Source organism: Neomonachus schauinslandi, chromosome 7 (assembly GCF_002201575.2).
Source record: "Neomonachus schauinslandi chromosome 7, ASM220157v2, whole genome shotgun sequence".
NCBI classification, from domain to species: Eukaryota; Metazoa; Chordata; class Mammalia; order Carnivora; family Phocidae; genus Neomonachus; species Neomonachus schauinslandi.
Window position 1 is genome coordinate 20,574,892 of NC_058409.1, and position 22,167 is coordinate 20,597,058.

Genomic DNA, 22,167 nt, shown 5'->3' on the forward strand with positions numbered 1-22,167 from the left:
GTAGGAGTGGGGGTAGGTGGGGAAGCACCATGGGTACATGTGGTTGTCTTGGTCCCACCTTTTGTTTTTCGTGGTTTTGTGGGTGCATATTATATTAATGAAGATATTTAACTACATAAAGGCAGGCTCTGAGTAAAATAATAATGAGAATATGTCATGAAACAAATACTATGATTAATGTAATTGTGTGTACCTAAGAAAGGGACAATACACACACTTACACACAAATATGTGGGTCTGCGTGTACACGTGTATTTTTGAGAGACAGAGACAGAGAAGAATCTCTGAAATAAACAAATGCAAATACCACAGGGTAGAGAGAAATTGGTTCGTTTTCTACTTTGAAAGTCCTAACCTGCCTCATTGCAAAGGAGCAGCCTGTGTTTTGAAACCTAATTTCACTGGGTCATGCAGCTCATTTGCAGCTGATCACCAGAATTCTACCAGATTTTTATTTAAGATGATTTAAGAACAACATCTCCTTTCTTCACAATATAACTATCACATACACTCTTTTAAATAATACTTGTATTTTGGCCAAAAGCAAATTATAATCAGCTTCACTGTAATTACCATCTTTGACCTACCTCTCTCATACTATTTTACTTCTATTTCTAGTCGTCAAACATATTTCAATGAGATTTTTTTTCCTGAACAGCAATTAATGAGAACCATTAAAATAAAATATATTTCATTCAATGTTCCTAAATATTTATTGATTTACTAGTTTTTTTTTTTAGATTTTATTTATTTGACACAGAGAGAGAGAGAGAGAGGGAGCACGAGCAGGTGATGCAGCAGGCAGAGGGAGAGAGAGAAGCAGACTTCCTGCTGAGCAGGGAGCCTGATATGGGGCTCAATCCCAGGACCCGGGAATCATGACCTGAGCTGAAGGCAGACGCTTAACCAACTGAGCCACCCAGGTGCCCCTAAAGTAATAGTTTAAGTGTAATTCTGCTCAAACCCCAGATTTTTATTTCATACTGGATAAGGATTAGATTTGCATATATTGTCTGCATGGCGGCATGGAACATGGACATGCTGAGTGTTCCAGGGACAGAGGTTGCAATGCCCCAGGACCAGGGTCTAACAGGTTGTAATGCACTGTTCCAGTCAACCAGGAGGGAGACAGTAGTTCTGCTATAGGAATTTGTTGAGAGCTTCACAAAGAAAGTAACTGAGCCTGTTTTTCACCTTCTTCTGTTTTTAATTTTTTTAACAAATAATACATTTACATGGTTAAAAGTCAAAAACTTATGCTAGAACACTCATTGAGAAGTCTCTCTCTCTCTTTTTTAAGATTGTATTTATCTATTTGACAGAGAGAGACAGCGAGAGAGGGAACACAAGCAGGGGGAGTGGGAGAGGGGGAAGCAGGCTTCCTGCTGAGCAGGGAGCCCGATGCGGGGCTCAATCCCAGGACCTTGGGATCATGACCCGAGCCAAAGGCAGACGCCCAACGACTGAGCCACCCAGGTGCCCAGAGAAGTCTCTTTTCCATCCTTTTCTCCCCCAAAATATTTTCACCCTCAAAATATTTAATGATGCATATTTTCTAATATCCTTCCATGCACATTCTATGCATACACAGGCAAACACATGCACACACAAATACATTCTGTGTAAATGAAAATGTTTTACAACTTGCTTTTGCCATGTAACAGTATGTCTTAATCATACTTTCAAATCAATATATAAAGTGTCCACAATGTCTTTTTAAGGATGAATAGTTTCTAACTCATAATTTAATAGGTTTACTGTCATGTATATGTTACTATATTTTCCTATTACAAAAAGACAGGAGGGATAATCTTCTAGGTCTATCATTTCTTGATTGAGTACAGTTAGGCTAAATACTTTGAATTAAAATTTATGGGTTAAATGTTAAATACATTTGTAATTTTGACAGATAATTCTAAATTACTCTCTACAGAGGTCGTGCCAATTTTATACTTTTATCAGGAATTTATGAGAGTATCTCTTTCCCAAAACCTTCACTAATGCAGTTTTACATTAGAATTTTGCTCTTATCAAAGTTTATAGGTAGAAATGATATTCCATAGTGTTATTGTGTACTTTCTTCTTCTAAGTAAGGGTAAGTGTGTTTTAGTGTATTTAACAGTCACTGGTATTTCCCTTGTCAATGGACAGTTCATGTCCTTGAACATTTTTATTGGATATTTTCTTACTCATCTGTAGAACTGATGTATTAGAAAAATTGGTCTTTGTCTTACAAGTTGCAATTTTTTTCAGTTTATTATTGTCTTTTATTCTTGCTTGTAGCAGTTTTTTCTTCTTTTACTGCCATGCAATTTATATTTTATGTAGATGAAATTACTGATCTATACCTCCATAGCTTTAGGTAGGGTAACATACTAAATAATGCTTTTTCAGATCTAAGACAATATAAAAATTCTCATGATTGTTTTTAACCCCACTGTTTCTTCTCTTCATACTTATATCTTTGGTTCATTTAAGATGAATCTTCAGTTCTAAAGTCATGGTGAATAGGTTATTTTAGCATAGTGGTATGGAGTAAATTTTTATTTTAATGAACAAAAACTAGAGCAAAAATCCATTGACTAAATATCTAATATATCACTCATGAAAGGCAGTAAAACATATGTTAGACAGAAAGGTTAAGTTTTTCAAGAATTAGCCCCTGTGGGCTAATCTTCCTGAAGGTTCTATGGAAAACTGCTACATCTGAGTGCTTAAAATGGTCAATCCTGGTAGAGGGCTGAGATGGTGGATCTGGGCTGGAGCCAGTGAACTGTAGGTCATACATTTGCAATCTCAAGGCTTAGACCACTGAACCCTGATGACACAGAGGGAAGGTCTCCCATTCATGAAGACTGAAGTGTAGAAACAGGCCTGGAGGTCAAGGTTCCAATTTTTTCAGCCTTGATCATATCAGAGGAGAGAGACCATGCTATTTCCAACCACCCAAACTCCAAAGCCAGTGCTAAGATCACTGAACTGGTTCTAATTCTGCCTTTGCTGGATTGCAGGGCACTACCACATAATGCAACAAGTAAAGACAGAACCATAATCCTGTTGCTGCTGCTGACTCCATGAGCTTCCTCCTGTAAATGCAATCTGTGGGCTGGGTTATGTGCTGCCAGGTCATCCTCTTGTGTTCCCTCAATGGCTCTGGCTGAGTGAAAACTCAAGAAAATCTAGAAGGGTAGACTCCTGGTTCTGTAGTTTCTAACCCACCTAACTTCGACAAAGTTATTTAGCTTCTCTGTGCCTCAGTTTCCTCATCTGTACAGTCGGTTAATGATAGCAACCAACCTCACACCACTGTGTGATGATTTAATAAGAAAACCCACTTATGGTGGTGTTGTCTCTAATATATTAAATGCTCCATAAACATTAGCTTTTATTAACATACTTTGGTGTGATCTATACTCTGTCAGCAGTCAGACAAGAAAAATAAAATACAATGTAGTAAGTGATGTGATAGAGGAATAACTTATTTGTTATGGGGCAGAAAGCAGGCTTGGGTTTATCAGACTGGGCTTTCTTATTTAAGGGAGAGAGAATCTATTTTTTAATTATAATGCTGTAGATTTCTTTTAAAAAGGATTTGAAAATAGTACTTCTGTGGTTTCTAAATTGATGACCTAAAAAGTTTTATGTGTTTCCAATATTTACAATCTGCCTACTTAAGTATCAATTTTAATATGTAGTTTTTCTTTTGGACAACAGTCAATGAGTTTATTATTTATTTTAAAGTTAATACGCTTTTGGTAATATGAGTAAAAGAAAGCATTTTTCAGTTTGGGACAGAAGTTTATTTTCCATGGTTTATCAAAGCAGAGTTGGAACAGCAACTAAAGATACTGTGCCAACAAGTTTCATGATTTCGTGAGCATAAATATATTTGTTGTCACATATCTCCAACAACTAAATGCTGTGGTAATGGAACAAAGCTGAAAACTTCTTCAGAATAAGTTGCAAACAACTATTTGACATATAAAGAGCCACTGAAGGGAAGCTTCCCAATACAATGATGTTATTTTCCTGCCTTCCATTTAAGCCAGGAAAGAATAACTGCAGCGAAGAATGTTAAAGAAGGTATAGTCTGAAAGAGGGAGGTCATGCAAGGACATCTGGCACCTAATTGTGCTTTCTCCAAGTGGACCAAAATTCAAAATAACATTTTATCATAAAAATAAAAAATTCTGGACAGCATTCTAATATACAATTTCATATTATATTGATGTGTGCTACTTTCCTTCCTCATTTAAATTAAATGGATATTTGGAAGAATGAATCTCTGAATATAGTAACTGAAGAAAACTTCTCTTTGGATGTGAAGAAATAGTTTACTCCACCAACAAATCATTTTCTCCACTGTACAACAGAATGAGGAAAAGATTTTGGAGCCAAACTGGCCCAGGAGAAATGACTTGACTTCAGTAGGCCTGAGAGGCTTAACTGAATCTGAGACCCTAAATGAGTAAAGGGGGAAAATAACGGATTCTCCTTTAGACAGACAGACAGACAGACACACACACACACACACAGAAATGAGCATTCCTTTATGTTCTGGGCTCAGATTCTCAGATAGGAGAATCCACCCAAACAATGATATAAAACAAAAAGAAGTCTCAATACAGATACTTGGTCATGTGTTTCAGACATTAACTCAAGAGATGAATGCTGCCCCACCATTTTTTCTCACTTTATTATAAACTATATATGTCGAAACTTAAATTTTCAGCAGAACAAGCCTTTCAGGATACGATTTTAGCTATGAAGATATTCCAGTGAACAAGCAGAGACAGTAATTTCTTTTAAATAGAGAGGGAAGGTCCCTGACTCCATAAGTGTTACTTGCAGATGAGCAAAGAGGAGTAATGACACAAAGATCTAAAAATGCCAAACTGCACTTACTATTTATGCTCTTTGTCTCTGAATGGTAACCAGAGCAAAATAAGATTATTAAGGAAATGAAAAAAAAATCAGGTGAAGGAAAAATTCCCATAATATGGGACACTGCCCTCTTTCCAAATACAATTTTAACTCTGGCCCTACATTTTACCTTTCTTTTTGGACACTCAACCCAAGTCAAGGAAATTAAATTATTATCCACCATACTCCCAATTACTCAACATATATTTTTAGGAGCTTGCGATAGATATAGCAGGAACAGTTCCAGGCTTGAGGATATGGCAATAAACAAGACAGAGTTTTTGCCCTCAAGGATCTTACCCAAGTGTTGGGAGTGAGATGGTCAACCAACAGATATCCACCAAAAAAAGAGTAACACAATTTTTTAAAGTTAATGACCTCACTTTGCTGCCCACCATTTCCCCCAAATGACTCAGATTCAAAACAGTGGTTAGCTTTCTTATTTCTGAACAAACCCAGAAACTTAGGCTGAAAAAGATTTTAGAAAATTTCATTGCCGTATGAACAGAAATCTAATATGCGCCATAAGAGAAACAGAAAGGTCATCATTTTCATGTAAATCTTCCAATACTACTATATTTTATGTTCACATTGTAAGCTACATAGAAAACTAAAATATCTTACCTTTGACAGTTGGTCAAAAGTAATTGCTATGGTGACATTTTTATTTAGGGCAAATACTAACTTTAAATTTATGTCAACATTTTTACACTGACACTGTATAAACCATACATAAACTCACTATAATTCAAAGCTGTCGCTGAGTGCAGCAATAGTTTACAGTCTTTCCAGATACATCATGCTACCAATTACAATAAATAGTTTTATGCAAGGAAATACCACTTGATCTTTTACATAAAAGAACACTATTACTTAAGGAAAATTGGTAATCGTTACTTTTAAGACATACCCAAAAAAATATGACTTACACACAAAGTAATGGCTTCATAAAACCTTTAGTTTTCAAATTCTAATCACCACTTCTTCCAATTCTGCTATTCCCCACCAATCCCAAATATTAAATCACATAATTCTTTCTGGGCAATGGCTAAGTGGATGTGGCTGCCTGGGCAGGAAGTAAGGAAGGAGAGGACTGGATTCAGGCTCTGGGTGGCGCCTACATTACGTCGACAGCCCCCTTTACTAAAGAACACAGACAAGTGTGAATAAAGAGTTGCACTGTCTCCCTCCAAACTCTGCCTTGGCTCTATATGTTGTTTTGATGAAATGTGATGTGGAAAAGGCTCATTCTATTTTCAACTAAGAAGAAATACATTGTCTGATGATTAATGGAAATGTCACAACCACTTTCATCAGTCAGTGGCTGTGCCTTCTCACCTACTATCAAACACCATCTTTGTTCCTAAGTCTACCACCCTTGGATCTAGTCTAGATAGTATTTCAGAAGTAAAAAGTGAAGCACAATGAGGAACGGTTGAGCCATATAGAATTAACCCCCAAAGAGGCCAGGAAGGAAAATACAAGCAGTAGCAAGGATACAGCAGCTTAACCCAGACCTTCTGCAAGTCCCCATCTCACTGGCCCAACTCCTGGGCTCACTTAATTTTCCCATCTTCCAAGTATTTTTCTTAACCTTTCCAATGTAAGCAGACTTTGGTTATCAATATTATATTTAAATGGCATAAGCTGTACAGACATTCTTCCTAGGAGTTTCAGAGAGAATTTATTGGGTCTTTAATATAATTAGCCACACTTTAGTACCTTTTCTTTTGTGGAAGCATGAAATTAAGTTGAAAAAATGTAAATTGTATATAATTATGACGATTAATTTAGAGTAGACTAGAAAGGCAGTGAGCCAAATAGAAAATATAGAATGATACATGTGCCCTGGGTTCATGGAATTATGATTTCTGGTGTTGGAACCATAGCATGTACTTACCTCTACCTCCCGTCCAAAAAAATAGTTCGTATTCCTGTTTGTCTTCTATAATTAAACTTTAGATTTTACCTTTTCCCAAACTGTTTTTTCTACAGAGAGGGACTAAACTTTTTATAACCAAGCAACAAAAAATAACCCCCAAATACTCCTTTTTAGAAAGGAAAGAACAGAAGACTTAACTATGTACACTAAAAGACGATTTTAGTTACTGAAGGTAAACAGGCCTAAATAAACTTGTGACGGTTTCTTCACAGGAAGCAATTATAATATGTATTTGCTACTTTTAGTTTACTCAACTCAGAAAATGCTCCCAGATAAAATCATAACAGGCATATGAAATCAATTTCAGATTTACTGAATTTCCCATGTAAGCTCAGATTCACATTTTCCACCTCAGGTAAGCCAGACTGCCAAAAACAAATTTCTGGAATAATTTTTTTCCTAAACTTTGAGTAGATATGAATGCTTATGTCACAAAAAAATGAAAATATAGTATTTGCCTTAAAAAAAATTACCTCAATGGGAATAAATTGATGTGAGTAATCATTCTACTGGAAGTATCAACATTATTCTAAGTATCCATGTTAGGAAAGCTAGACACTTTTAGAAGCTTCTTGAATTTTGTAATAATGATAAAGCTTCCAATCACACATAAATATAGCAAGTGATTTTATCCTATATGAGGAATGCTTATGGAGTTCATATTTCAAAATTATATTCAGTTCACATTCAATATTATAATCACATTCCAGAAAATTATTTTTTGATATGTATTTGAGTAAGCTATTCTTTCACAGAATACCTGTTGCAGTAATTTCCAAATTCTCTGAGTCAATTATACCGGTTTTTTCACTTGGCAGGCAGCCGAGAAACAATATTCAACACAAAATTCCAAATACTTATTTAATAACATAGGACAGAGTGCCAACTTCTAATGCATCACTTTATGACGGACACTGTACTTCACTCAGAATTTTAATCTTTTGATATAATTGTGTAAGTGAATTGGAAAACCACTTTATTAAGGAAAAATATAAAGGGCTGATGACTCCCATTCCCACTACAACAGAGAAACTGAGTAACAAACCCCTTGTAAAATGTTCACTGGCTCTTTCTAAATCAAACCCATTAAACACACAAACCGATACAAAACCACTCTAACATCTATGCCTTCATTCTCCCATTAAAATAAAGAATTGTAACTATGATTGACTTCTTCAAAATTCTAAATGAAGTTATGACTTTCTGGGATTCAGAGCCATCAGTAGACATGCCCCTCCAAATGCAGACACTTACCTTCACATTTCTGAGTAGTTTCACTCTGCTTATGACCAGCAGGGCATTTGCACTCAAAAGAGCCCACGGTATTGATGCAGTTTCCTCCCTGGCATATCCCAGGAATCGCCTGGCATTCATCAACATCTGCAAGAAGAAAGCACTGTGAACAAAGATACCCCTACCTTCCAGAATATCTACACCTATTTCTTTAATGTAATGTACAGAGAAAGATCAGTTATTCTCAAGAGCATGGTGTAAGGGGAATTGGGACCACTTTGTAGGCATACATTTTAATTCATATTAATCATGTACGGTATAGATCTCATTTGCATTGTTATTTTCTCTTGGAATTTTATTTTTTATTAAGAAAATCCATCCCTGTTGTTGTGCGGAAAACCAATCTCTTGCTCTGATTTCCTGCAGAACACTTCTGGATGTTTTCACTCTCCTGGTGATGGGTGCTCAGGCTACGTCCATCTTCTTCTCACCAGCTCAGGGCATGATAAAATCAAAGTCTCTACCATGTCTCTTTATGGAGTTGGGTAACTATGGACTGTGTAAACTCAGAGACTCTTAATCCCTTTGCTGTAGGCCCAGAGCAGAATTACTATATCACAGAGTATATATATACACCCAGTATGAATAAACAGTGCCCAACAGTCAAAATGCCTTCATACCACTGGCAATCCATACACCTACAAGTAGTTCACCAACCTCTATTGTCCATGAGGATTCTTGTGGGGTCTTTTTTCCCCTCCCAGCTAACACATGACATAAATATCCAAAATCCTAATTTTCTTTGGTCTAATAATTATAAAGGGATATTAATTCTAGTTTTCACTTCTCTAATTACTAATTACTATGTGTGTTCGCTTTCAGATTTCTTCATCTGAAAATTGTCTGTATCCCTTAAACAGTGTTATATTGAATTTGTCACACCCTTTTTTTCAAGTTTTTATTTAAATTCTAGTTAGTTCACATCCAGCTTAGTTTCAGGTGTAAAATTAAATAATTCAACACTTATATACATCGCCTGATGCTCATCACAAGTGCACTCCTTAATCCCCATCCCCCATTTCACCCATCTCTTCACCCACTTCCCCTCTGGTAACCATCAGTTTGTTCTCTAGAGTTAAGAGTCTGTTTCTTGGTCTTTTTCTTTTCCTTTGTTCATTTATTTTGCGTCTTAAGTTCCACATATGAGTGATATGGAATTTGTCTTTCCCTGAATGACTTATTTTGCTTAGCATAATATTCTCTAGCTCCATCTACATCGCTGCAAATGACACTATTTTGTTCTTTCTGATGGCTGAGTAATATTCCATTGTATATATATATACCACTTCTTCTTTATCCATTCATCAGTCAGTGGACATCTGGGCTCTTTCCATAATTTAGCTATTGTTGATAATGCTGCTATAAACACTGAGGTATATGTACCCTTCGAATTAGTAGTGTCATACTCTTTTTCTAAATTTAAAACTTTAAACATGGCAATTATCTTCTTCATTCTTTAAGCTATTAGTTTTATCCATTTAGGAACCAAAAATCTTAATATTGACGAATGAAGTCCAAGAAACTGTAATAAAGATTTTTAGACAAATAAAAGTTAAGAGTCCACAAGAAATGTTAAGAGAAGTTCTTTAGCAGGAGGGGTGTTTGGGTAGCTTAGCTGCCTAAGTGTCCAACTACTGATCTCAGCTCAGTCTTGATCTCAGGTTCGTGAGTTCCAGCCCTATGTTGGGCTCCACGCTGAGTGTGGAGCCTACTTAAAAAAAAAAAAAAAACGTTCTTGAGGAAAAATAAAAATGAGACGAAAATTATGGTCTACATAAAAACCAAAAAAAGCACTGAAAATTTAGTAAGCATGTTGATAAATTTAAAAGACCTATTTGTTATTTTTAAATAAACTTAACTGGTTGTTGAAAACAGCAACAGCAAAATAATAGTAATGTATTTTGAAGATTACAAAATGCAAAGAAGTAAATAGTATAACCACAATAGCTAAAGGATTAAAGGGGGAAAGAAAAGAATACTATTGTAAAATTATTACATTTTAAGTCAAGTGGCATAATATTATTTGAATACAGACTACAGTAAGTTAAATATGTAAAGACAAACACTAAATTTTGTAATTTTAAATAAAACTAACATTTTATAATGTTAAAGAGATGGAGCTAATGATTCAATTATGGAGATAAAATGAAATACTAAAATATACTCACTCTAATAGAGGCAGGCAAAAAGGGATAAAAAATGGATGGGACAAAAAGACAAGAAATAGTAAGATACAGATTTAAAATCAATAATACTGATAATCATAGGAAGTGTAAATGGTATTAGTAATTCAATTAAAAAGGCTGAAATTGCCATAATTGATTTTTTTAAAAGATGTAATTTATTTTGCTTACAAGAAACCCACTTTGACAGAGATAGCTTAAAAAGGAAAAGAATGAAAAGATGTATCACGTACTCAATCAAAAGAAAGCTGAAGTGGCTAAGTTATTGTACAAAGCAGTCATCAGAACAAGAACCATTACCAGAGATATAGATGGATATTTCATAATAACAAAGGGGTCAATTCATTAAGAAGACATAATAATGTACAAGGTGTATATGCTGATTAAAATGTTAAGCACCCAGAACAGAAAGTGATGGACCTGAAAAAAGAAAGAGACAAATCTACAATTATAGTTGGAAATTTTCATATTCCTTAGTAACTAACAGAACAAGTAGACTGAAAATCAGCAAGGATACATAAGACTTGAACTATATTTTCAACCAACTTGTCCTAGTCGACATTTATAGAACACCCCACCCAACTTTAGCAGGATATAAGCTATTTTCAAGAGCACATGGGATATTTTACCAAGACAGACTATATTCTGAGGCCATGTAAAAAGGCTCATTAAACATAAAAAAAATTAAACCCATACATAGTATGTTTTCTAAACACAACAGATTTAAACTAGAAATGAATAATAAAAAACATCTGGAATATCCTCAAACATTTGGAATTTAAACAATATACTCTGAAATAATCCATGGTTCAAAGAAGAAATCACATGAAAAATGAGAATACACCATATCACAATTGGTAGGACCCAGCTAGAGCGGTGCTTAGAGATAAATACGTAGAGTTAAGATGCTTATTTACAAAAAGAGCAAAGTCTAAAATTGGTTACCTAAGTTTTTATGTAAAGAAATTTTAAGAAGACGAGCATATTAAACCAAAAGTAGACAGAAGCAAGAAAATAATAATAATAAAATAGAAAAATTGTCAAACAACAGAGATTATCAGTCACTACAAAACCTGGCTCTCTGGAAATACAAGTAAAACTGATTAGATCTGATCAAATTCTACAGAGATTAGAAGGATCAAAGGAAATAGTATGAACAACTTTATGGCACTAAATTCAACAATTTAGATAAAGTGTACAAATTCCTAGAAAGATAGAACTACCAAGGCTCACTCAAGAAGAGATCATCTGAACAGACCTACATCTATTGAAGTTAATTTAATTCATACTTGAAAATTCTTTTTTTTTTTTTTTAAGATTTTATCTATTTATTTGACAGAGACACAGCGAGAGAGGGAACATAAGTAGGGGGAGTGGGAGAGGGCGAAGCAGGCTTCCCGCTGAGCAGGGAGCCCGATGCGGGGCTCGATCCCAGGACCCTGGGATCATGACCTGAGCCAAAGGCAGATGCTTAACAACTGAGACACCCAGATTCCCCATACTTGAAAATTCTTGCACAAAGAAAACTTTAGGCCTGGGTGGCTTTACTGCTGAATCCTTTCAAATACTTAAAAAAAATTTTTTTTGTACAGCTCACCTGCTTATTTCTTCCTTAAGATTTTATTTACCTATTTGACAGAGAGAGAGAGAGAGAGCACAAGCAGGAGGAGTGGCAGGCATAGGGGGAGGAAGAAACAGACTCCCCGCTGAGCATGGAGCCTGGCCCAACATAGGGCTCAATCCCAGGACTCTCAGATCATGACCTGAGCCGAAGGCAGACGCTTTACCGCCTGAGCCACCCAGGCGCCCCTGTACAAAAATTCTTGCAGAAAAAGAGAACAGGGGACACTAGCCTACCCATTTTATTTGGCTAGCATTACCCTTACCCCAAAGCTAGAAAAATACATTACAAGAAAAAAAACAACACAATAATATACTTTTTGAATAGGCACACAAAAATTCTTAGCAAGGCAACTTTAGCAATGCATAAAAAATTAATACATCATGACCAAGTGAGGTTAATCCGAGGAATTTAAGTTTGCTTCAACATTCAAACATCAATCAGTATAATGCATTATATTAACATGTTGACTAAGAAAGAGAAAACACATGATCATATTATAATGTGAAAAAAGCAAGTGACAAAATTCAATACTTAGTCATTTCAAAACCCTCAATAAACCAGGAATATAAGGGAGCTTCCCCAACTTGATAAAGAGCCTGTACAAAAAAATATATATATAGCTAGGGACTCTTGGGTGGCTATGTAACAAGAGTAAGATCACACTCTATGTGTTGTTCTGCACCTTGCTTTTTTTTTTTTCCACTGAAATTATTTTGTGGATATATCTCTAAGTCAGTATACATTGATTTACCCTATTATTTTTTGATAAGTCTCCAAGTTTGCTGTATCTTGGAGTATGTAAATTAGAGAATTTAAGCCTACAAAAAGCTTAGCATCTTTATTATTTCTTCCTCATTTTATCTGTCTAGAAGAAATTACAATAGCCCAAAATATTTTATACTGAAATTAAAGTAGATTTCATTGTCTTATTTAAGGATATCTGATCCAAACAAAACAACTAGAATGAAACATATAACAAGAAATTTATATACTGAACTGTTTAATTCAGAACATTTCAAACCACATTGTTTTTTAAAATGTACTGCATTTCCACCCTCATTATAGTGTGGTATAAGACATCCCCAGAAACCTCTTCTCCTGGAAGATAAATCAGAGAAAGAATATCATGATATAAGCTGAAAAATGGGGCCAAACCTATAAATCCCTTAATACTCTTCATAAAATCTTTGACTCCATATTTAGTAGATTCAGTAATTTTTCAAAGGAAAAAGCAAATCGACTTTATGGGGCTTATTTTGTAATTGCCTAAAAAGTATTTTCCTAGAAGGAAAAATAAAACCTTTATTTTTGAAGTATCCTAGACCACGCAGCCATACAGAATTAATTTCTTTTAGGTAGTTAATTATTAAAATGAAAAGCAAAAATTTTACAAATATCTTGTAGAAATAATCAACTTGAACCTAGAAACATACACAAGCACTCTCTAAAAAAAAGCAAGCCTCAGACCTTCAAACTACACAAGACATTCTACATTGTCAAAGTGCTAACGTAAGCAACTAACGTCTGAATAGTTTCCCACTGTCTTGATTATATAGATGTGTTGTTCATTCCTTCAGTTCAAGCAAAAACTATTTCTTTAAATGTTCAGCAACTTCAAATCACATGTAAGGATTTTATAGAATAAAGCTAAATCTTTCTCTTTTTTTCCCTCAAATTTTTATTTAAATTCCAATTTGTTAACATACAGTGTAATTAGCTTCAGGTTTAGAATTCAAATCTTTTGAAACTTAAACCTTATACAATCTCTTCAGGGTATGTCTATTAACTAAGGTTATAAATAATGTGAGAAGGTAATGGTAATTCTAGTTTATGAACTCATTTTTTTTGTTAACTTTGCCCATCACCAAATTAGATCCATTTTTAAAACTTAAGTTCTCATTCCTATACTCCGTAGATAATCACACATTACTTATATTTCTACAAAAATGAACGTCAGCCATTACGAACAGCAACTGAAGGACAGGTCTATCTCTACCTAGAATCTGAGAAGCTTTTTGGCAACCATTCAAGGTGGTTTCATTCAGCCAGAATACCTATTCATGTATTAACAAAATTCAAATGCTAAATAAGTGATCAACTCAACAAGCAAGTTGTTACTCAACAAGCAAGTAAGTTACTACCTGTGGGACTCTGCACTTGGAATGAAAAGAACAGAGCATGCTTCTCTGTCTCAATCTTCCTCACCTTATAGGAGATAAATTCATCGTCTCCCTCTTACTTGTCTGACTTCATTCCATCAGTAACAAGTGCTCCCTCCCTAAATATGCCTCAAATCTCCCCTCTGGCCCATTCTGGTCTCAACCTCCAACATATATCTGCTGTACTACAATAGCAACCTTCTAAATGGTTTCTTTGCTTTCACTCTGGTCCCCCTATTACTGACATTCTACAAAGCAACTAAAATAATTTCATTTAAAAATATGTCAAATCAAGCACAGGTCATTACCTCAGAAGTCTGCAAACACTGCCACACTGTTTTCTGGTATTTAGGAGTTGCTCTAGAGAGGTTTCAGACTCAAGGTACTTCCTTTAAAAAAATACTTGCTAATTCTGTTTTATTTTGCCGATGGGATTCCATTTAATTCCGATTTTTATTGAAGTTTTGTGCCTTCCAATCTGCAGCCTGATGCTTTTATCAACTTTAGAAAATCCTTCTATTTTATCTCTAAGACTCTTCTTCAGTTCCTTTCCACAGCTTCCTTTAGTCTGATTTCACTGTGTATCAGATTCTGTATAATCATTGCCTAATTACTGTTCTCTGACATTATGGTTTGTGGTTTCCTCCATTTTAACTTTTGTCACTGATATTTTTTCAGTTTCATGGATGCTTATACGTATATATGTATTATTTGCTTTCCATTAGGTAAAGTTTCAAATCCTTCTTCAGTTTCTTTTTTGAGTACTACCAACCCACTTTTTATCTCTGGTTGTCTTTACTGAATTCTTATAACTCTCCGTTGAGCACGTTTTAAGAGAAGAAACAAACTGCTTTTCCTTTCCTGAAGCTAAGAAATGTATAAATCTTGTGTTTATTTGGGTAATTCTTCCTTGAAGCATGTTCACTTGCCTCTTTCAAATGTTTTTCTCTTTTCTTCAGTTGTTACATGTAGACCTTTTTCCTTTATTACTCATCTTTAAATGGGGCCATTTCCTACTGAAGCAAAAGTGGAGCGAGCCCAAGAAGAAACAAGTTGGTTTGAAAGAAATTTCTATATGAAATACTTGCTGGTACCTGCTTACCAAATTCTCTCCCACTTTTTCTTTTTTTGCCTTTGTATTAATTTTCAACTTTCAGGTGGGGGTATGAACCTGTACTCTGCCTTTTCAGATACACACTCTCTGAGATATTCACCAGTGGTTTCAACTTCCCCTGAGGATCTGTAGTAGACCTCTCTCACTCAGGGGCCTCTCCAAAAGGAGATCCACAGCCTATGAAGAGCCTTTCAGAATGCTGAGACTCAGAGTAAATACTCAGAAGACTCTCCCTGTCCCAAAGACTTCCCAACAGTTTCAAGTGTTCATCACTGCTTTCAACTGGGGGGAGCAGAATTTTATTTTAGAAGATCTTATTTTCTATTATTTATTGTTAGTTTTTCTTCAGTTAGAAGAAGGAGCATATTCTATCTTTAAATAAGAGTTGTGATGAGCACTGGGTGCTGTATGAAAGTACTGAATCACACCTGAAACTAATATTACACTGTATCCTAACTGGAATTTAAATAAAAACTTAAAAAAAAAGAAATGTATGGGAATGGGCTTGTTCTTAACTCAATGAAACTACACTGTATAATTCATCTTTCAAGTACCATCTTCTGTCATTAAGATCTAAGCATTTGCAAACATATGTGTAGAAGCATATGGGAATAGCTGTAATGTGTATCTCACTGAAACCACATTGCATATAAACTGTTGTTCAAATCACATCTTCCTTCATTAAGATGTATGTTTGTGAAGTGTAGAAGTATATAGGAATAGCCCTGTGCTTACTTCATTGAAGTTTCACCATGTATAATGTGTCTTTCAAGTAACATCTTCTTTCATTAAGATATAATACACAACACACACATATATCACCCACACATTATTTAAAAAAAAAAAGAGGGAGTTTCTACAATTAATTATGATTTAAGTAAATTTTCTGGATTGTATGAGAATGGCTTGTTTTCACACAGTACCAACGGAAGTTAAACTTTATAATGATCTGGTTAACTAGAAAAATGTAGACAGCCCAGATAAATATGTCTTTAATAATTTATACTAATCAAATGAACCAAATCTCCTTTCCTTTTAGGGCTGTATAGAAGGCCCAGAAATAACTTTCTACTGAGGGCATCTTCCTTCCAATCTATGACTGAGGGACGAGCCATGCCTGTGTGGGTTCAGGGGAGGTACAGCTTCTCTACACTTCTCATGCACAACCTGAGTAAATGAATTAGATATTTCTGAACACTGTAATCATTTGAAAAAAACACACAGCACCATTGGTTTGGCAGGGACTGATTTAGGGTCTGTACTGTTGTTTCTTTATTCAAGTCCTTGTCCTGTGTCCTAGCCTAGCTAGGTCCTGACTCTTGTCGTGTAGGTCTGATGTCTTGTGCCTCTCAATTGGCATGGAATAGAACAGAGGCTCAACGTCAGCCCATTACTATTGTCCAGGACAAAGCAAAAGACACAATTTAATGAGCAAATTGCTTCTGCCATCTTTTCAGTTTGGGAAATGGTTGGAATAGTTTGAAAGACGAATTCTTAAAAATCAAATAACAAATTAGTAACTACAAATTTTAATATATTTTTTAAAAATTTTAGATGACCCTATTCATTTGAAAATCTAAAAGACTTAAAGTCAAGTACTAATATTAAATAAAATATCCTTTCAACTAGAGTAGGTTCATGAAGACTGTACAGATTAAAAGAGAGTAAGAAACTTTAAGAAAATAATACAACAGATGCACATGGCAGTTTGTGACATATTTAAAGTTTGTATATATTCTTCAAAAAGGGCTTAACGCCACTTTTTAAACCTTTAATTCACTCATTTTATGACAGCTTAAATTTTAAGGCCTGTATTATTTAACTCTGGATATTGAAGAAAATAGAAGGAAGTGCAAAACTAAATGTGAGTTAGTCTTGGGCAGAAGGGGTAGAACAGAAATGGCTCTCAACACGCAAGAAGCCATGAATCATTACGACCAAGCAGCCAGCACGTTAAGAATGTGCACCGCCCTGACAATGTTCACTTCAGTCCAAAAGGACATCATGGCAACAGTTAAATATAAAAGATGCACTCTTCTCTTCACAGCGTAATTTGTTTTAAGTATCATCTTAATTTTCATTTAAGTATCAACTTAAGTATCATCATAAAAACAGATTCATGACCTAATGGATCTCACACTCCAGCTGGAGGAAAGTAAAAGCAATAAAGACAGTAAATAATCAAGCATATCAGAAAGTGATACATGCTTTAGGATAAACAAAAAGTATTATCCTAGTAAATCTACTCAGTATTAATCTAGTAGATCTACACAGTATTTTCTCTTAAATAGGAGTCGATATAAATTTTATGGAAATCTACATATGAACAGTTACTCTGTTTAATACGAGATCATATTTCATGTCCTCTGAAGCCACAAATAAGGTAATTCACTAACTGCATCAACTACAGAATAACATTATGTTTAGAACTTCAGAAATGTCCTTTCTTGGCTAATATAAACCACATTTTAGAACCAATATAAAGCTATTTGCAATCATCTTCTATGCATCTGAAAGTTATTTTTAACTCAAAAATTTTCAATTATACAATCAAAAAGATCACTATTATTGTAAAAAGTATGACATGTACGTATCATGTTTTATCATGTTATTTTTTTCATGCCATGTATCTTCTAAATCAATTTGGCAGAGTATTTGGGAAACAGTCTAGGAATTTAAAGGGAAAATGAAATCACATTAAGATGCAGTCTTAAAATAGCCTGAACTGTGGATTAGTATTTAATTGAGAGGCTTCTGACTATGCCACGATTTTGAAATAAAGCAGAACTTTTTAAACTTGCTTTTCCAGATATTTTAACCATGTGGCAAGTTTCATTTTGTTCCTGTCGCTGTATTTATCCATTATATTTTTAGGCAAATGGAACTGAAAACTTATCTTCACTGCATAAACAAAATCAAATAAATAAGCCTTCAGACATTACTAAATCCTGAAGGGCATTAGGGAAATTTGAGATCAGATCCTACATTTCGTAAGTGTGTTCAGAAAAACTAGGCCTCTCTGACAAAATATAAAGGTAAAGAGAAAAAAGCTTAAATGCAAATGTAGACGACGAGGATTCAGTAATTGGGGATGTTTTGGTTGAAGTTAAAAGAGTTTTTCTGAACTGGACTATTTTTACGAAATAGTGGTTTCTGGAAGTGTGTTAATCCCATTTATTAATTCAAAAGATAGTTACTGAGTATCTACCACATGTTAGGCACTCTTCCAGATGCCTCAGAGACATTAATGAATAAAAGAGATTTATGACCTAATGGATCTAACATTTTCACTGGGGGGGAAAGTAAAAGCAATAAAGACAATAAATGAGCAAGTATATCAGAAAGGGATACACGCTATAGAATAAACAGAAAGTATTACCTTAGTAAATCCAGTCATTATTAGTCTAGATCTACATAGTATTTTCTCTTTAATAGGAATCTATATAAATTATATAAATTTTACTGTATTCTATTTCTAATCTAGGAAAGCTATGAAGTATGGTGAATACTATATAATATATGGTATATCTTCTATAAAAATTACTTTATCAGAAACTATAAAATCAGACTGGTAATTGTATCAAAGATAGAGGTTTTTATTACCCATAGAAAACAGCAGATAATTATTATTATTTTTAAAGATTTTTTTTTTTTTTACTTGAGAGAGAGAGAGTGCAAAAGAACGGGGTGAGGGGCAAAGGGAGAAGCAGACTCCTCACCAAGCAGGGAGCCCAATGTGGGGCTCAATCCCAGGACCCTGGGATCATGACCTGAGCCGAAGGCAGACGCTTAACTGACTGAGTCACCCAGGCGCCCCAAAAACGGCAGACTAAAAATGACATTTACATGGTTTCCATATTAGGTCTGACCTGTGACAGATAATAAGCCAAGGGACAAAACACAAAACCATTCTAAGTCCACAGCTGACATGTAGGTTCATCCCTTGGGCATCCCTATAGTTCTTATTGGAAGAGTCTGGATAGAGCCCAGTTTTTAACATTAACTTTTACAAAACTACAAAACTAACAAAAATCTGTAGAGGCCACTGTCAGAGATACGTTTACCAAATTATGCAGAGCACCTAAATGATTATTCTTCAGTGAATTGAAGCTACATGCAGGCTTCCCAAATTATAACTCTCTTCTGGGTTTTAGGACACTGGACTGGCTTTCTGCAATAAGCCATTTACAGGGGTTGGGTAGATGACATCTATTTCTGTGATACTGGTCACTAACATCAATTTGAAAGACCTCAGGAATCTAACTTCGTATATGATTTCATGGTAACAAATAAACCCAACTCGTCGTGTCTCAAATATGAATATCATTTCTCTGAATAATACAAAAGTCATTCTCCATTTTCCTGTGATCCTCTGCCATAAGAGAACTCATTACAGAGCTATTTCCAAACTCTAAAAATGGCTTTAATATACATGATATGTATATCGTGATATGATAGCAGAGAAGTAGCCAAAAAAGGGTAAGAATTGTGGTGGCTGAAAATTAATTACAATAATTATCCAGTGAAAATGTAACCATTTTTTTTTGACGACTTGGGTCGGTATCTACTACTGCAGCATCCTCAGGGATCCCCAGTCTAGCCCTGATACATAAAATATACACCAGGATGTGGCTGGGAAGATTCCTCAGAGACCAGACTGTAACCAACTGGATATAAACTCTTCAGTAACGGCATTCAAGGACAGAGTTCACGCTGGGCCTCTACAGACACTATTAATAAAAATGGCGGGCAGTGTTAACCTGAGCCTAGATTCCCATATCTTGAATGAGAATACAAGAAAGAGAAAAACATTTTCCTGGGTATTTTCATGTGTATAGTTTGAGGGGTTGTGGTAAGGAGAGCGTAGTGCCTCCTGGATGAAGATCTGGGAGTGGTCTGTCCTCTGATTATATGAGCTAATTTAATAAAAAAATTTTTTTTTTTAATTTTCCCCAGTTTTTCATAGTATCTCCTCTCTTCTCCATTTATGTCAAGACCTGAAAAGTGATTACTCATTAGGTGGCTAATAATCAGGTCATCTCTAGTCAGGCTTGCTAATGAGGCCCCTCTTGGAGATAGCAGGAGTTTGGATGGTAGGAGGTATTAGGGGCAGATCCTCCGAGCGCAGTGAAGGAGACCCACACGTGGCGAGCTTGCGCATGCAGGCAGACAGCGAACTCACCTTGGCAAGCTCCAGTGCGGATGTTGGGGATAAAGCCCCGTCGGCAGGGCTGAGGCTGGGCAGGACACATCTCACAGGGGTGGCCCCAGGCCCGTCCCATGGTGGCACAGCACAGAGTCTTAGTGCAGACAATGCCTGTCAGCTGCCCTTGGCACATCTGGTTGTTGACCTGAGTGAAACAAGGGCCTGTCCTGTAATCTGGAATGTGAAAGAAGACGGAAAGACAGGTTTTATGACCATACACCAACCTTACACCAGTAGCCCCAAACACATAAAACAGAGGCCATTTCTTCTGACTCGAGTGTCTAAAGACAAAAGGCTGGCAAGTTTCATTTTGAAAATTCCTCATTTTTCAATCATGAGGACTGCTTCAGGAGACTTCAAATGTATTTTACACCAGACGCTGTAAACGGGTGGCTCAAGGGCTGTGTCTGGGACACAGATGTGTTTTCTTGGCCTGAATAATGTTCTGAAAGAATTTAAATTAGTAGCCAACATTTTTAAATTGGGAAATTTCACATGAAATTTCTATTTCTGGCTTTTCTTGAAAAGTTGGAAGATCTGGCCATGCTAGGCCTGCCGTTCTACATGGCAGTGGGGGAGAGAAGTGTGTCCTTCTCTCTGACACCAAGCTGGCAGTCTCATCTCACTGCCATCCCTCACCTGCATACCATCAGCACCTGCTTGCAGGACTCTCTCTTTACCTAGCAAAGATTTTCTTTCCCAACCGGTGGACACAAGATCAGAAGAGAACCAATAACGATATACCCTTCCATATCACAAATATATCTGAGCAGTCTCGTATGTCTATAAACACTAAGTTCTAACAATTTGATTTTTGTTTCTGTGTCGGTCTGTTTAGTTCCCTGTGTAGTTCATCCAGGAAGACTGTAGCAATAAGAGCCCCTGTCATGGATTCTTTCTAGGTAAGTTACTATTATTTAATCTCTATACTCTAAAAGACCGTACCATTTTCCAGCTCAGAAAAGCATCAGCAAATGCTAAATAGGCAGACTTCTGTGGATATTAAGGATGATCTATTGGGACTGTTGCATCTCAAACTGTGGTCCATGGACCAGTGATATATGCATCACCCGGGAGGTGGTTAGACATGCAGACTCAGGCTCCACCCTAGACTCACTGACCTAGAACTACATTTCGACAAAATAGTCAGGAGATTCATACACACCTTCAAGATTAAGAAGGGCTGATCTAGACTCCAGGTAACGTAAAAGCTAGGCATTCTAACTCTAGCCTTCTTTCTCCTATAATTTACTTCAGTGAACCTTTTAGATGATCAGTATTTAACTCTTTTAAGCAGAACTGAATCATTAACAAAACAGTTTTTGAGTGTTGTTGTTGCTGTTTTGAGAGACACTGGAAATCAGAGAAAGGTCAGTTTCATGAAGACTGACTAATGAAACAACTCACATTTGTTTTAAAATTACAACAGAAATATGTGAAAAGGGTTTTTCCCCCCCTTTCACAGAGACTGTATGAATACAGTTCATTAAGTCTTGGGACTGTAAGATGATAGTCAGGATTTCCTGATAAGCCCTCATGCAAATGACATAATTCCATTTGAAGGGGAAAACCAGAACAAGTTTATTTCAGATTTCCAAGAACAAAACAATCTCACATTCAAAGAAAGCAGAGTCAATAATGTTGGTAAGATTTTTATGAAATACGTACCGGGAAAAAGCAAACTTGGATAGGATTTAACATTCAAAATGCTAAGCTAGAAGAA

The 22,167-nt window shown here is 35.7% G+C and overlaps 1 protein-coding gene across 1 annotated transcript in view; it reads right to left on the reverse strand.

Moving 5' to 3' along the window:
* FBN2 (fibrillin 2) overlaps positions 1–22,167 on the reverse strand; it is a 248,470-nt gene that overhangs the window by 161,146 nt on the left and 65,157 nt on the right. The window contains 2 exon segments of the mRNA XM_021701751.1: positions 8,120–8,245; positions 20,421–20,618. Of these exon segments, the coding sequence (XP_021557426.1) occupies positions 8,120–8,245; positions 20,421–20,618 (324 nt within the window).